This window comes from Corvus moneduloides, chromosome 20 (assembly GCF_009650955.1).
Source record: "Corvus moneduloides isolate bCorMon1 chromosome 20, bCorMon1.pri, whole genome shotgun sequence".
NCBI classification, from domain to species: Eukaryota; Metazoa; Chordata; class Aves; order Passeriformes; family Corvidae; genus Corvus; species Corvus moneduloides.
This window is the reverse complement of record NC_045495.1, coordinates 1,289,520-1,306,376: the sequence shown is the minus strand read 5'-3', so window position 1 is coordinate 1,306,376 and position 16,857 is coordinate 1,289,520. Positions and strand designations below refer to the sequence as shown.

The window sequence follows — 16,857 nt, the reverse complement described above, 5'->3', positions numbered from 1 at the left end:
GGAATGTGTGTGGTGACAGATGTGAAGGCTGTCATTGCCAGCGTAGCAAACACAAGGTAAAACTGAGCAGCCACTTCCAACCACGCATCTTCCCTCCCAGATTTTTAGGATGTAAACACTGAAACTTGGGTCTTAACACTGGCTGTGAAAGTATTCTGTCTGTTTTTAGTACACAGGGTCAAAACAAATCCAGAGGTAATATTTCAAACTGGACATAATAATGTCTGTCAGGGGCACATTCTCCCTCAAAGGAATGTTTTATCCACAGAAACTCAGCAATATATCATAAGATACAAAAGAAATGTCTGCTCATGTAGACAATTTTCTGTGTTACCCATTTTAACAAAACTGGTAAAGGACAGCCAAATCTAGAGACAAAAGGAACTTGTCAGAGACCACCTGTAACTGCAAAACTATCAAAGAGTAAATCCACAGCAGAGACACAAATTTTATATAGGAAAAAGCCCGCCTAGATAAGCTTTGTTTCAGGCCAGACACTTAAAAAACTACACCACAGACCATAAGAAATCTTAAGTGGCAATTGTTGCAAGTGTAATTACTGAGAACACAGAGGCTTGGTTTGACCATGCCCAGCAACACATCAGGCAGCTGTGACACCCACTCACGTCTTTCTACACTGTTTTGATCATTCTTAGCACTTAAATAGCACTTCTCCTCTTCAAAAGCACTCTGCAAAACATTAATTAATGCTTTGACTAGAAAAGAACAAACGCTTTATCAATTTCCTTGATGTTTCACATTTAGCACAGCACATTATGGTTTCTGTTAAAGATTCTAAGTCTTTTAATATAAAAAGGCTGATATCTAGTATTTTACCCCCATACCCTGACCAAGCAGACAGCTGCTAGAATGACATTTGATTTTAAAAAACTGTTAATCCACTCATTTTGTACCACCAAATAAAAATACTTGTTGGAATTAGTTCCCCCTGCCGAGGATTTCGAATGTTGGAGTTTTATTTTCAGTTGGAAAACGAGGAAAATTACAAACCTGGCTTTTTTGGATGGGTTGCTGGTGTTGGGTGCATTTTAGCATCTCTAGAAAAGCCATCTAAGTTCCCTTTAATGGCTTCCAAAGCATCATCTCTGCTTTTTTCACCTGTCTGAAACACCACAGAAAACATTTTGAAAAATTCACAGAACAGTTCCGTTTTCTTTCAATACCCACGCTTCTTCAACACCAGAATTAACAATGCCTGCTGCTGGCAGAGTGGGTAAAGGACTGACTCTTCCAGAGGTTTTTCAAGCCATAATCTGGCATCTCACGCAATTCCCCACTGATTTGCTTGTTGAAAGAGACCCTCCCATTAAAAGCTATTAAAAAAACCTGAAGAAAGAAACACCCCACTCATTGTCAGGCCATACCTTCGGCTTCACACTGCTCAGGAGTCTCAGCTTTTGCTTCTGCTCTTCAAATTGCCGCCGTTTTCTCTCCTCCTCTAAGAATTTCTGCTGGTGCTCAAACCTCTTCCTGAAGGAAAACGATTTAAATATATATAGATATCTATAAATCATTTTTATGAGAATTTTCGTGGCAGGTTTATGCTCGATTTCTCCATTTCTACTGTCTCAAATTCAGACAGTTTGGTGCACACGTTCCTGCTTCTTCTCAGACTCGGACAAGCACTACAGACTTCAGAGGCAATATTCAGCAATATTCTATGGCCCTAAATGGATCAGACTGCAGAGGCAGTGGAATATTCAGCAATATTCTACGGCCCTAAATGGATGCTGCTCCAGAGAAAGCACATCTCCCCCTTACAAAAGGATTCCCCAAGAGTCAGTGAAGCGTCACTTACTGCTGCTCCTCTGCAAACTGCTTCTGCATGTCCGGGGTGTACTGCGGGGCGGCCGGGCGCATTCCCAGGAACGAGGCCTGTCCCATGTAAGGCATTCCGGCCGCGGGCATCGGCCCTAAGGCCATGCCACCCTACAACCAAACAAACCATACAGCTCCAGGGTACTTTTTTTCAACGCCAGTGTGTATTATTTTTTTCCCCCCCACAGAAAAAGCCAAAGCACTGGCAATGCCAAGCTGCAAAGGGGGTCGAGCCCATAAAATTCAGCGTTAGGGAGTGCTGGAGGAGCAGCGGTGAGCAGAGAGCAGCTGCCTCAGTAGATGGCACTCTTCCTCTCCACAAGGATTCTCACTCCTCACAGCACTTGGGAAGTCACTGGCAAAAACCAGGCCTTCAAATCCATACAAGCTGCCCAAGAGCAGGAAGGCTACAGCCATCCTACACTGCTCAGTACGGGTTTTCTTGGAGTTTTTGGTTCCTACTCTAAGTGATTTCATAATGCTTTTATATTCCCTGCTGGAGGGCACACTCCTACCGACCATGGATGCAGGAAAATGTGGTCTAGTCATTTCCCAGGCATACCCAGGGAACCAACAATGTATGGCAAGAGCCAAGAGGAAGCTTGTCTGAATAAACTGTATCAGAAACATTTGCTGAGAAATATATTCTGGGACATTTAGAGCAGCAAAGCTGCCTAATATAGAAGGAGACAGAAAATAATTTACTTTTCTTACCATTCATTTTGCATTTGGTCTCAGAACACGTAGGAAGAGAACAAAAGCTGTTTATTATTTTTAGACCAGCTCTCATAAAAACATCTTCCTACTATAAATTTCGCCAAAATAACATAATAAATTCCAGGTGGGGGAGGGAAGGGAGTGTAAGGAGATGGCAAAACACCATAAATTCAATTTGTGACATAGCAATTTGGCTAGAAAGTCATGCAAAAACATTACATTTCAGCAAAGTGCAAATTTGTACATAAGCACATCTGGTGTGAAATAGAAAACAATAGATTAAAAGAGAGAAAACATAGTATTAACTGCTCATCTTTCATTCTTATTCCTCCATTAGCAACAGCAGCACTAAAGACAAAGTTAATTCAAGGAAAAAGAAAAATGAGACAAATATGGGAAGCTGGACAAATGGGAAAACTGGTCAGATGAGAAAATACAGCACACTGAAGACATTCCCTCTCCCTAGAACAAGGTATTTAAAAGGACAGTTTATGATTTGTCACCTACACTTAGGAAACTTAATTGTGTCAATCCCAGCATGTGAGCTGCAAAGGGATGAAACAATTCAGTGAAGTGGTCACAGCCCTGCACAGACTGCAGCCACTCAGAAAGGTCTCATTTTAAACAGTACACTATGCACCACCACAAAACCAAAGAAAAGAAGAAAAAGCACCAAGGAAAATTTAAAAGACGGGAGAGATCCACTGTGGGAGTTCTGAATTCTGATCAACTCCACACCAGCACTAACCCCACCTGGGAGCAGGTGGCATCTGGGAGCTTTCCAACACGTTGCTGATGCTGCTGTTCCCTTCCCTGCTCAGACCAGGCTGCTCTGATCACACTCAGGTGTCCCAACATGTACAGTGACATCAAAGTTCAGATTCTGACACCTCTGAGTGGGCTAAAACCTCCAAGTTACCTTAACTACTGCTGATGCTGTCCTTGCACTACACTCTCATCTCTCCAACAGGGAGTAAGGTGGGCCAAACTCCCCCGCTCTCTATCCAGATCCCCAGAAAACTTGGAGAATTCTTGGAATCATTAGAAATATCTTCAGAGGGAATACTACAGAAGAGATGTCCCATGACAGACTAATACCCACACTTCAGCTCCCAGCCAAGTTCCACCCTCTTACCCCACTGCAGTTGTGAGAGGACCATGGCCCCAGCTGTCCCCCCTCAGCCACACCCAAGGCACCTCATGTCCTTGGACAGGAACTTCCCACAAGGGAATGCAGTGATAGGACAGAGGGAATGGCATTAACCTGAAGGAGGGCAGGGTTAGATGGGATATTAGGGAGAAATTCTTCCCTGTGAGGGTGGGGAGGCCCTGGCACAGGGTGCCCAGAGAGGTGGACTCCCCATCCCTGGAAGTGCTCAAGGGCAGGTTGGATGAGGCTTGGAGCAACCTGGGATGGTGGCAGGTGTCCCTGCCCATGGCAGGGGGTGCAATTGGATGAGTTTTAATGTCCCTTGCAACTCAAACCAGTCTGGGGTTCTGCAGTTTCAGCCCACATTTCATGGCCACACACCTGCATGGTCATGGGTCCAGGAGGCATCTGAGAGCCATAATTCATTCCCATCATCCCTGGCATATTGGTCTGCATGACAGGAACCATTGGGAATCCTTGCTGTTGCATAGGAATCATCCCTGCAATGAAACATCAAACAAGCTAAGTGCCCAGTTAATGTTAAAGCTTTTTTTACCCCCTTCCCTAACCCTGCCTCCCCCATTTAATTATTCTTTTTTGTTCACTATACCAGCAAAGGAAAGCAAAAAACTCTGAGCTGTGCTGGGCTGTTCAAAAATAAAAATAATTAAATTTGCTACACTGCAGGCAGCCACAGAATTTCCTTAGTTTAAACACTGGTCAGTCTATAGGGAAAAATGCAATAAGGCTTTTCAATAACTAAGCTGATGAATTCTCCCACCATCCTAAAGATTCTCTGTGGGCTTCTTCCCGTATGATTTTTGGAAGGGTCATTTCCAATTAAAAAGATTTAATTAACCAGGGTGACTGGTGCTGGTAATTCCCATTTCTCTAGAAACCAGCAGCTTCTGAAAATAAATCTTGGGAAATAAAGTCAACCTTTCACAAAGCAACTGCACGCTCTGACCTGGCTGGATAACTTGTCTGTAGGTCAATTAGCACACCTTAGGTTAATTAGCCCACTACAAGTGTTAGAATGGTAACAGTATTTGTCAGTAAAAGCTAAACTTGAACAAAACTGGACGAATCAAGCTGGAATGTGTTAATTCACTGCATAAAGCAAGTGGGTTATGTTTCAGTATCTTCCTAGCTCACATTTTGCTGTCTTGGGAGACAAACACTAACACACACTCGTTACCAGCACACCATGAGGTAATTATGCAAAATCACTCCAGGAGGGCATGACACAGGCAGGAATAGTCCATTAATCAGTACCTGAGATTTTAATAAAAAAAACTCTCCATTTTCCCCGTAAGTTCTCTGCATATTTTCCCCTAATTAAACAAATAGCACTGCATCAGGAATGAGAACAAAGGCAATTTAAGGTTGAGGCTTCTCCTATTGTATTAATACTTTCCACACAGGTTGTGACTCTCATCCCAGGGTCTTGCTGTGCTTTGTAAATATTTACCAGGTCTTGCAAGACCCGCACAATATGGGTATACACAGCTGGGAGATGAAGCAGAGAGAGGTGAAATACCACACAAAATAACACCAGAATCTAAAAGGCAAATTCAGATTAAAAAGGGAGATGTAGTTTTCTGGATCTTTAATCTAGATTCTGGTGACGCTGCTTCAACAACACACAGGAGGTTTTACCAACAGAGGGGTGAGGGTCATTTTAGCAGAGCTGAATTCAAGGGCAAAAACCAGCTATGGGTTCAATTAATAATCACACCTCTGAACATCCCTGCAGACCTGGTTTAGGTCCAATTTATCTAAACAAAGTACTTTGTGCTCAAAAAGTGAAGTTGATACATACCTTGAGGGGGACCTAAACCACCTGCGACAGGAAACATGAAGCTGCAGGAGAAGAACAACGTTATGTGAAATTTTGTCATTTTAGTGCAAATATCCGTGATTGAAAATCTACCTCGACTTCCATGTCAGCACCATCCCCAGGAGCCTCCCACATTCTGGTCAGCACTTGCATCTGCTCCTGCAGGTCACACGGAACCCCAACCCCATCACAGGGGAAAACATTATCCCTCAGCGGGATCCCCAAGGCACCGGAGAGCCCCAGCAGCACTGTCAGCATTGTCACAGGCTGCAGAGCCAGGAAGAACAGATCTGATCCTCCCAGCAGCCCTGAGATGGCTTTGACTCATCCACATCACCCACAGGAGAGTTTCGGCACCCACACAGGTTGGGAACAGGTCAGTTTGTTGTGTAGGCTAAGCACAGAATGAATAAACATCTCCTCTTGGAAGTATCTGACTCAGCAGGACCATTAACTGCACCAGACAACACTTCTCTGCTGCTTAGGAACAGCTTTTCTGAAGAAAAATAAACTACCAAAAAAACCACATCACTTTTTGTCCCCTTTGAAACATCACGCATCACAAAATAATGGAGCTTCTATTTTCTCGGTTATCTAATTACAACAAAAATAGCACCTTGGAGAAAATATTCATTCATGTATCAAAGGTCAAGTGCACCTGGAGGAAGAACCATTAAAATTTCAACTAAAATCCTAATGGAAATTGCTAGCCCTCACTCTCAAACAGCTGCCAAACAGCAAAAAAGGACCTAGTTTAATATTCTCATTTGCAAGCAACTTGCAGAAACCCACGTCAGCAGCAATTTCCCAAACAAGAACCTCACTCAGTGTCCCAGGCAGTTATTACATCAAAGTGCAGTGGAAGAGAAACACACTTATAGATACTCAATGTTCAATTCCGAGGGTGGATGTAAAAGAAATTGCCTAAGAATACAAGAGAAAATGCCATCAGAAATGGCTGCAGGAAGTTCTGAAAGCCAACCTGGTTTATAAATATAAAAGAGCTGTGTAATATGAGCACTAAGATAAAATAAGGAATTTAAATTATGCATTTATCCAGGAGCAAATTGCATCTCCCCACTGTACAGGCAGCGGGTCACACGGTCATTTGCTTTTTACTTCATCATCCTGAAGCTTTCTTCAGCCCTGACCACTGCGTGCTGATTTCTCCTTCCACAACTATCACACACCTGTGCTTTCCAGTGAGTCCAGTCTTGCCATCCTCAATCCCCACCATCTGGAGTTCTCTCTTTCAAGCACTGTACAGACTCACACACTCCAGCCCCAAACACGTGCAGGGCTTGGTTCTCACCACAGCCAAGGTCTGTTTAACTCAGTTCAGTCATATTAATCCAGTCCTTGGCATACAGTATCAACGTGAAAACAAACAGACTTACTTTAGTCAGAATGGTGAAATATTAAATGCAATTTCTACAGATCTCCTAAGCACGTAGAAGTGTTCTAAGCCTCATGTTTCCCTTCTTGTTGGAGAACCTGGCCAACAAGAATTCTCCAAACCAGCAAATGCAATGTAAACTGAACGAGCATCGGGAGGTACCACTGCTTGTTGGAAGCAAGTAAAGGCCAAACTATTAAATATTTATCCTTTTCTACAGAGCTCCTGGTTTATTTATAAGTCTCTGCTGAAAAAATAAAAAGAAATAGTCAACAAAAAACCCCTCAGCTAATTAGAGGGCACTGGAAGACGAGCTAGTCCAAAGTAGCAAAGTGAGCTCCGGCAGCACAGCCCCGTACGTGCTGCTCGGATCCACCACGGATTCATTCCAGGATTCAGCTGTGCAACTGCCAGCACCAGCCACACTGGCAGGGCCACAAACCATTCCAGCTTCATTCCAGCAATGGGAATTTATCACTGAACTACTTTTTTGGAGATGCAAAAATGCAATCAGTGAAAGCAGCTGGTTCTCATGGCTGAGGGAGCCAGAGAAGGGACAGTCCTGTGTGAGACCGACTTGGGATATGCTGCACAGATACAATAAAGAGAAGGGAACAAAGTGACCACCCTACAACAGACCTCTTAAAGCAGTACTATAAATCCATTAATTCCTACTAAATGAGTATTTAAACTATGGAGCTTAAAAAAAACCACCAGAAGCCCCAAACCAACCAAGCAACAGCTTCAGCCAAAATGCAGGAGCACGGGGAGAAGCAACTCCTTTTCAAAATTGAAACTTCACTCCAACAGCTCCAAACCACACAGACCATCTTCCCATCTACAAGTGGATTTTTAAACCCCTGAATTCCCAAGCAGTACAACTCTATCAATGCAACAGACTGTCAGAGTATTTTTGAATGACAGAAATGCATAAAAACTGAAGTGATATAAGGCAAAAAACCCACACAGACACAGAACAGAACTTTTCCTCTACCTCCAGCCTTTGTCCTCAAAGAAACCAAAATAGTATCAATAGGAAATGGTGATTTGTAAATCCTTTTATTTTTCAGAACCTATATACTCAATAACCCTGACAAAACCGTGGGCTCTGGATATCCGAGACAACTCAATGAACTTAACTGTCAAATGCAAAATTTCCTCTGCCTCCCTAGAAGTAGGACAAGAGATAAACAGCACACAAGAGCCTACATGGAAAAAACATTACTCGAGTCTTCAAAGGTGGTGAAATCCAGTTTTCCAACCTTTCCAGAAACACAACAACATCTCTTTTGACACCGGTTCTTTCTCCCGACATGATTCCTCAGTCCTCCCTCTGGCCAAGGTGCCCTTTGTGAGAAGGAGGGGAAAAGGGAAGTCCCCAGGGAGGCCACAAACAGACCTGCCCGGCGGTGACAGGAACATTTACTGCTGCCGACACCCCCAAATCCTTCCCACCCCAATATCTGAGACTGCAGCTGCAGAGCCTGACGACAAGTGGGGTGCAACTGCCCGAGCCTGGACACACCGGGGGATCAGCTGGGCCCCCAAAAACGTGAATAAATCTCAGCGAAACGCAGAGCTGCCGTGGCTGCATCCCCCACAACACACCTGGGAACCCCCACCCCACTCAAGACCCCACGCACCACATCCTGCCAGGGACCTCGGTGCTTCATCAGGACCACAGGTACTACATCTGCGACCCACACACCCTACCCAAGACCCCACAAAGCTCACTTGACAACCCATGAACTCCATCTGGGACTCCCACCCAAGATCCCACGTACCTCACCTGAGACCCCATGTACCACACCTGCGACCCACACATCCCGGCCAGGACCCCATGTACCACACCTGAGACCCTACGTACTCAACCCGGGACCCCCACACCCCCGTCAGAAACCCCGCACGCCCCACCTGGGCCCCGACCCCTGTGCCCTCACATCCCACCTGCACCCCGAGCCCCCACCCCAGCCCTCTCACCGCCCTCCATCTCCCGCCATCTCTGCCCCTCCCCGCCTCCCCTCAATTCCCCATCATCGCCCCATCTGTCCCCTCCCTCTCCACAGCTCCTCGCCCGCTCCCCTTCCGTCGCCACCGACCTGGCTGCCCCGGCCGCTCCGCCGCCCGCCCCGCCGGCGCCCCCCGCGCCGGGCCCGGGCCGCAGCGCCATCTTCGCGCTCGGCCCCGCCGTCTGTCAGCGGAGCGGCGGCGGCTTCCGGGGCCGGCCCGGGCAAGCACCGCCCCCGGCCCCGCCGCTGCCCGCTTCTACAGCGCCTCGGTTCCTCCGTTCCGCTGCCCCGCCGATGCAGTCCCACGGAGCAGCAGCCCGACTCGATTCCTCCGTTCCACAACCCCGCTGAGCCGCAGCGCCGAAGCGCCTCCGTGTCACGGCCCTACAACGCCCCGGCTCCACACCCACACAGCCGCTGGGTTCCTCGGCTCCGCAGCCCCGCGGTGCCCCGGGAGCGGCTTGGGAGGGGATGAGGGGCTCCGGCATCCCCTCAGGAACGCCGGTTCCCTGCACCCAAAGCAGCGCTTTTCCGTAAAAAGGAAAAGAAAGTGCCGCCCTTCCGGCCCGACCTCCCCCAGGGGTGACCTGGGGACGTGTTACAAGAGCCCGGAGTGACAGGACAAGGGGGAATGGATTCACACTGACAGAGGGAGGGGTAAGTGGGATATTGGGAAGAAATTCCTCCCTGTGAGGCTGGTGAGGCCCTGGCAAAGGTTGCCCGGAGAAGCTGTGGCTGCCCCATCCAAACTAGATCAAACCAAGACAATCGTGTTCAGGAAATCTCCCTTAAAGGATTGTAGTTGCAAAGAAGCCATTCCTGCCTGACTGGAATTCTGACACAAGCCGGGTGGGCTGAGAACACGCTGGGCAGATGAAGGGAGAGAAAGCACACAGAGCTGGGCCTCTTTTGCCTGCAGACTTGTTCCATCGAGGCTGCACAGTCAGGCAGGTCTCTGAATTAGCATCTTATGACCTTGTTTATTCTGGTTTCAGGCTCAATTACAAAACAGTACAAAATTACTGGACATGTAAAGTATCAGTTATTTCAAAATAGTTTTATAGAAGAAAAACAGTAGGAAGAGGAAGGCTTTACTTTCACATACAAGTGGCTTTTTTGAAGTGTCCAGGGAAGTCTCTGACAGCTGCATTTATCAAACCTGAGAGTAAACATTGTATGTTTTTTGTCTCTGAATCTCCTGAAAGTGTCTGACAAATGTATTGGGGCGGTCTGAACACAGACAATATTTTCAAGCAGCAGTACAAAACTGTGTGAAAGTAACACAATCTTATTCTCAGAAATACACGGCATTCATTGCACAAGCACATGCTCCAGCTTCTGTAAGAAGCATCCAGGAATTCTCTCCTGGCATTTCAGTAGAGACCTTCTATCATGTAAACCTTCACCCTCACCCCGAAGGGAATATAAGAAATGTTTTTCTCCCTTCACCATCGCTGCCATCTTCATTCTTCTGTTCCAGCACAGACAGAGGTGTCAGCCCCAGCTCACCAGTCGGAATTCAGCTTTCTGAAACAGTCTGTAATTTACTGCCCTTTTTGTCTTCTTTACCTTTCTTCTTTTCCTTAATATTTTCCTTTGTAGTTTTCCTACAAGAAACACATTGGAGATCAAGACACCTGAGCATAACCAGTGGCTTAAACTCAGCATGCTGTCACCTGACACATGGCACCACACAAGGCAAAATGCTGTCATTAATCCAATCTCCAGTAGACAGATACTGTCACTAAAACTTCATCACTAGTATCATTATGACTGGGTGGTTCATCCAAACAAGTTATGTGTTACTTTGGTTAAACTTTCTGGGCTGTTTCTGGATAAACAGCATTGCTTACCTCCTCTTCAGAAAAACTTACTTACATTTTTCTTCTGCCTTTTTTCAAGAAGGACTTTGGGGTGGTACAAATGGATTCTCTTGTCAAAGGCTTCTTAATTAATTTCTTCTTTTGTTTGCTGAGAACAACATTTAGTGAAGAAAGATTAAATTACTAGAGATTCTAGTTCTAGAAACTACTAAAAGCTATTAAAAAGCACTAATTAAAAACTGGTAAACTGCTCAAATGAACATACCTCTGCAGTTTGGGCAAATGTTTTATGTATTCTGGCACAGGACAGCCAGCGCGCTGGATAACGTTGGCAATACTGGAAAGGAGAGAAGGGAAGAGATCAACTCCAGCGCACGGACAAGTGATAAATATTTTTTGTGGAAAACAGCAAACCAAACAAACTGGCTGGTTTGTTGTTGGTCTTTTGTCTTGTGGTGATTTTTTTTAAAGCAAGAAATAAAGACACTATTAATAAAAGACACATTACCTCCGTAATAAAGGTTTATCATCTTCTGTAAAGAAAGTGACTGCCTTTCCTCTGTGTCCTGCTCTTCCAGTACGACCTGTCAAATTTTGCAAAGAGATGTTACTTTAAACATCTCCCTTTATTCCTCCTCACAGCCCCAGCCTCCAGATGCATGTTCATATACTAAGCATACACCAAGCAGCCAATCCCCAAACCGTGCTCCTAGTGAATGAAAGCACAGCTATGTCTGAAACACCTACATAAGGTTCACAGATTACTGACAAAAACAGGAGCATCTACAATAAAGACCTCAGAAATGGGAAAAAGGAGGTGATTTGTGAGCCATCCCTCACCTATCCTGTGGATGTATTCCACTGCACTCGTTGGCAAATCGTAATTGATGACCATATTCACACCTTTGAAGTCAATCCCTCGAGCCAGTAATGCCGAGCAGATGAGCACCCAGATCTTCCCAGCTCTGAAACTCTGCACTACTTTGTCTCTCTAGGAAAAGAACAGAAAAGATATTTGGAAACAGCCCAAAAAACAATTTGAGAAAGGAGGTGAACTTGTTTCGTTAAAGTTGTCGTGATGTTAAGGAATAAAACTAAACCTCTGAACAAAAACCCACAGGAATTTGCTGCCAGGGTTACCTGGAGTTACACTCTTGCTTTTACCTTTCTTTCTAAAGCATTTCTTGAACAGAAATAAAATCCTCCTACCTGCTGCTGAGTCTTGTCTGCGTGGATGACATCCACATTGATGCCTTCATAAATAAGCTCATGGAAAAGCTCTTTAGCCCTCTCAATAGACTGTACAAAAACAAGGACTGGAGGAGCGAAACCCTGCAAAAGAGTAAATTTATCTCAGGTTCCAAAGTCCTTTTCTGTGCAGAATCTGAGACACAGCAGACTTGGGCAATGGTTTGTGTGTCACAGAGAAGTGTTTGACCTGGGAAATTGGGAGTCCCTGACAGAACACAGCTCAGTTCAGCAGGAAGAACATGCTCAGTCTCTCCAAAATACCTTTTTAACAAGCTCTCTCATTGCTGTTAGTTTTCCTGTCTCAGATCCAACAAACAGCAGCTCTTGTTCTACTGTCTCTGCTGCAGAGTTTCTGAAACCAAAAATCCAACAGACAGACTTCCATGGTTTTTATATACATTAACAAATAAGTATCCTATATATTAATAAATATATATAATATATATAACCCCCATAAAAATATTACCTGGTGAATGAGAAATACTTCACAACAAAACCTATTTCACCAGTGCATGTTCCTAAGCTTGATGTTTATTTGATGATAAAGTAATTGGCAAAGCAAAAGAACACTTTATTCAACACACGAGAAAGATCTACGTGCCTACACAATTTTTTTCTGGAGACAACCAACCTGCACTGCTGACTAACAACAGCCACAAAACCAAGCAGGCTGATGATGCAAAGAAAACAATTTCGCAGGAAATAGAAAAATAAAAAAGCAGAAAACACCTGCCTTGCTCCAACAGAAACCAAGACAACGCTGTCCAGGTTGAGCTTACACCACTCCTCCACGTCGTGGGCGAAGGTAGCGCTGAACAGGGCCCTCCTGACCAGGTGCGAGGTACATGCCAGGAAGATGGAGGCCAGCTGGTCCCGGAACCCCGACTTCCCATCCTCAAACAGCTTGTCCGACTCGTCCACCACCAGCCACTCCACGCTAGGAACAGGAGGTTTGCTTTTCAGGAGAGCCACTGGGGGAGAAGTGTCACTTTTGAGTGGCAAAGCACATTTGAAACAGACTCTCATACCTGCTCAAGTCTATTGCTGGAGGATCTTCTTTCAGCAAATAAATGAGTCTGTTGGGAGTAGTAACCAGTATGTCTAGTAAAAGAAAAGGAAAGAAGCAAAATGTCAAAAAAGATACAAAATAAACCCAACAAACAGAGCCCTGAGAAACACCAGTTCCAATCCAATCTGCCAGAGATACAGTTTAGCAGAATCCATGTCAGGCTCACTTCCCATTTCTTCCCTGCCACTCTTTGAGTGTTGCACAACAGACTGCACACCCTGAGTGGCATTAACCATCTCTTTAACACCACACAGCCCAGAGAGAAAGGTCAGTGACATTTTTTAAATTTTTAGAAACACTTCAGTCCTTAAAACAGTTACCAAATTTCTTGGAAGACTTGGGCCCAAACTTCTTGGCTGCCTCCGCTGCCTTGTGGATCATGTGAATTCTGAAGCCTGTGCCCTCTGCCAGCTTCACCAGCTCCCAGTGGGTCTGAAAAGACAGCAGAGATTGGATTTTCAAACTGAGCTGATGAGCTTTTCTAACCAAAACACTGCTGACAATCATGGAATCGTGGAATGGTTTGGGTTGGAAGGGTCCTTAAGGCTAATCTTGTTCCACCCTTGCCATGGGCAGGGACACCTTCCAGGGATGGGGCAGCCACAACTTCTCCGGGCAACCTCATCCTGAAGACAGAGCCTCAACCACCACCCTGATTTCAGTGTTAAGAGAAAGCTCTCTGGTTTCCTTAGCATAATAAAATGCAGCTCTCTAACAGGCATTACTCACTTCACTACCATATGTGGCTCCCTCTCTCGCATGAATAAAAACTGCCCAAAGGTGCCATTTTTATTCCATTTTAATAACACAGCTTTGTTATAAAGTTACTCCTTGAAATTCTGAGTTTGGGACAAACAGATAAACCTCTCGTAGCAATCTCAAGTAGGAAAGGAGGTTTTAAGAGCACCTGAGCATTGGGCAGTTTAAAATATGATCAAAGAACCTCGAGCCTCTAATCTAATCATTTAGATTAGACCCAGATAATAGATATGCACCTACTTCACAGAAGTCAAAAGACTTGAAAGACACATTTAAATTAGCTTTTTCTGCTATGTGAGGGCAATAAAGGAAAAAAATATTTACTGAGCTGCTATTTTGCTGATGCAGAGTGAAAATACTGAAGTACATCAGTGCGAGATTCCCTCAACACACACCTGGCTGGCAAGTTCTCGGGTGGGTGATATGATCAGAGCCCTGAATCCTTTGTTCCTGGGTTGTTTCAGATGTGTTAAGAGAGGGATACAAAATGCCAGTGTTTTTCCAGACCCAGTAGGAGCTGAAGCCAGAAGCTCCCGACCCTGTAAGAAAATACAAAGGGGTTACATTCCAGTAGAAAAAAAAAAACAAGGAGTAAAAATCACATTCCCATCAATATCAATACTGCAAACTGACCCAAAATACCTGAGGATGAGGAAAATTGTAATGGCCAAGCTTTCAACTCTGATGCAGTTGATTCAGCTTTAAAACTGCCACAAACGCAGCCATGGCCCCAGATTTTGGCAGAATCCCTGAAATCCCAGAGAACTTACATGCAGCATGACGGGAATTGCCTGCATCTGGATGGGCGTTGGGACATGGAAGCCTGCAGCTTGGACATTCTCCATGATTTTAGGGTGGACTTTGTACTCCTTCTGAAGCTGATCAAAGGTGGCAATGGGGTCAGGGAGATCTGTTCCCTGAATGTTGATCCTGTGCTGGTTCCTGAAGCGATTTATCTACAAGGCAAAAAACACACTCCTTCTTTTTAACTTAACACCATAAAACTCACCACGTATGGATTCACCTCCTGATTCTTTCCCCCACACTCAGTCACCCTCCTTCCAAGAAGAATCACCACAAAAAACCCTCAATTTTCAAATCAAACACCCACAGAACACCAGGAACTCGTTGCTGCATCAGAATTCCCTGGTCCCACCTTTTCTCTCCTCAAGCGTTCAAGCTTCTCTGCAGTAGGTTTTTTGTCTTTGGCATCTTCAAATTTTGCTTCTAGAGAGGACGTCCACTTTATTCCATTGTTTTCTGACAGCTCTGGCATTGATACTGCTCCTGGAAGCCACAAACAAATTGAAATGTCCTTTAGTAAAATACAGACAGGCATTATTTGGAGACAAAAAAATCTCAGAACCTTTTTTCTCTCATTCTCAATAAAACGAATGAAGACTCCAGAAGGATGGCAACCACATGCCCAGGTCTCAACACTGAATCTTGGCCCAGTTATTAGATCAGCTCTGAGCCAGACCAGCCAAAGAACCCAGAACTGGATGAGCTTTAAGGTCCCTTCCAACCCAAACCACTCTGGGATTCTCTGATGATCCTGCCAGGGATACACATGTGTGTACAAATACCTCGTGTCTTTTTCTTTTTTCTTTTCCCTTCACTGCTTTCTGCCGTTCTTTTCCTCTTTCCTGCCACCTCTCCGTCGTTCTTCCCTGCTCCATCCTTCTGCTGCTTCACCTCCTCCTCAGCCCCTGCGAGCCCGCAGCCCTCCTCGGCAGACCCCTGAGGGGCTCCCTCCTTGTTCCCGAAGAAGTCGAGGCTCTCCAGCGAGACGCTGCCGCGGTTCCCTTTAACCACCTGCGGGACAACAGGGAAAAGGGTGAGACACCATCGCCAGGCCCCCGCTCCTCAGCGCCGCGGGCGGGTGGGACGGGGCTCCGGAGCCTGAACCGTGCAGGGGCCGGTCCCCGAGCCCTCCCCAGCCTCCCCTCGGTGTGCCCGCACCCCGAATCGCCGCGCGTCGCTCCCGAACCGCCGCACGTCGAAGCGAGCCCCGGCACCCAAGCGCCGGAACAGCTCATGGGTCTCCATGCTGCCGCGCTCCCAGCATCCCCCGCGCCGCCGCCGGAAACGGGGATCACTTCCGGCGCGGAGCGGCCGGGTACCATGGCAACCGCCCCGCGGGGGCGTCATGGCCGCTCGTTACCATGGCAACGGCGCGGTCAGGCTTCCCTAGGCCGCAGCGGGCCCGAGGCCACGGGAGATGCCGCAGAGGGAGGGGAACGGCTGTCGCGACAGCACGAGGGAGAATTCCTTCCCCCTGCGGGGCTGTGGATGCCTCCATGTGGTCCCTTTCAGCTCTGCTGCAGTCCTGCAGTCTGGAAGGAAGCAGACAGGAGGATGTTGTTGCTGCCCTGTGCACAACCACTTTGCTTAATCCTTGATTTGTACTAATACAGTCCAGCCTCACAAGTGTGCCTGAAGAAACAAATGCTTAACGCCGTGGCAGGAGCAACCCAGCAACTGGCTGAGCTCCTCAGGGCATTCAAGAAAGTTTGCCCAGATTAAGATCAGAATTTATTTAATTGATGTATTTATTCATTATGATAAACGTGAGATCCAATAGCGCAGGTAAATCTAGTACTCTCTATCAGATAAAACAATACAGATTTTTCCTGGTTGTTCTTGAAGGAAAACAAACAGAAATCTAATTAGCAGCAACAAAAACTGATGTAATAAAAGTCTCAAAGGCTAGAGATATACATTGCTGAAATCCAAGAGCTCTAAGACATATAGGTCATGGCTGTTCCTCCTGTAACATTCACTACTTTAATAACAAACTTGGAGATGAAAAATTGGGTAAACCTGATCCTCCCCTCTGCCATTCTCTCCCTGATACATAGTGCTTTTTCTTTGCCAAACTTTTAACTTCCCAGCAAATGGGTGGAAGCAGATCCAGGGACCTGGGTGCAGAGCACCACAACGGTGACAATTCCCTTTCTTATGTCCCCAGTGGTGTATTTACAGTGAATAAAGACTCAATTCC

General features: G+C 45.9%; 2 protein-coding genes across 9 annotated transcripts in view; both read right to left on the bottom strand.

Moving 5' to 3' along the window:
• SYNRG (synergin gamma) overlaps window positions 1-9,127 on the bottom strand; it is a 37,190-nt gene extending 28,063 nt beyond the window's left edge. For all 7 annotated transcript variants that reach the window (XM_032130180.1, XM_032130181.1, XM_032130183.1 and 4 more), the window contains exons 1-6: window positions 9,042-9,127; window positions 5,529-5,569; window positions 4,088-4,206; window positions 1,820-1,950; window positions 1,386-1,491; window positions 1,012-1,123 (exon numbers count right to left, since the gene is read on the bottom strand). In XM_032130180.1, the coding sequence (XP_031986071.1) occupies window positions 1,012-1,123; window positions 1,386-1,491; window positions 1,820-1,950; window positions 4,088-4,206; window positions 5,529-5,569; window positions 9,042-9,112 (580 nt within the window). In that variant the 5' untranslated portion in view covers window positions 9,113-9,127. The remainder of the gene's footprint in view (window positions 1-1,011; window positions 1,124-1,385; window positions 1,492-1,819; window positions 1,951-4,087; window positions 4,207-5,528; window positions 5,570-9,041) is intronic.
• Window positions 9,128-9,905: 778 nt separating this feature from the next.
• Window positions 9,906-15,939, bottom strand: DDX52 (DExD-box helicase 52). 2 transcript variants are annotated; one of them, XM_032130257.1, is made up of 15 exons: window positions 15,816-15,939; window positions 15,440-15,668; window positions 15,010-15,140; window positions 14,624-14,809; window positions 14,249-14,392; window positions 13,415-13,526; window positions 13,054-13,126; window positions 12,759-12,962; window positions 12,287-12,377; window positions 11,984-12,106; window positions 11,615-11,765; window positions 11,283-11,358; window positions 11,040-11,111; window positions 10,830-10,922; window positions 9,906-10,558 (listed from the first exon to the last, which is right to left on the bottom strand). In XM_032130257.1, exons 1-15 carry the CDS (start codon window positions 15,900-15,902, stop codon window positions 10,471-10,473), a joined length of 1,860 nt encoding a protein of 619 aa, XP_031986148.1. In that variant the 5' UTR covers window positions 15,903-15,939; the 3' UTR covers window positions 9,906-10,470. The 2 variants fall into 2 exon arrangements, with proteins under 2 accessions (XP_031986148.1, XP_031986149.1); XM_032130258.1 differs by having other exon boundaries at window positions 10,529-10,558; window positions 10,826-10,922.
• Between the last annotated feature and the right edge of the window lie 918 nt (window positions 15,940-16,857).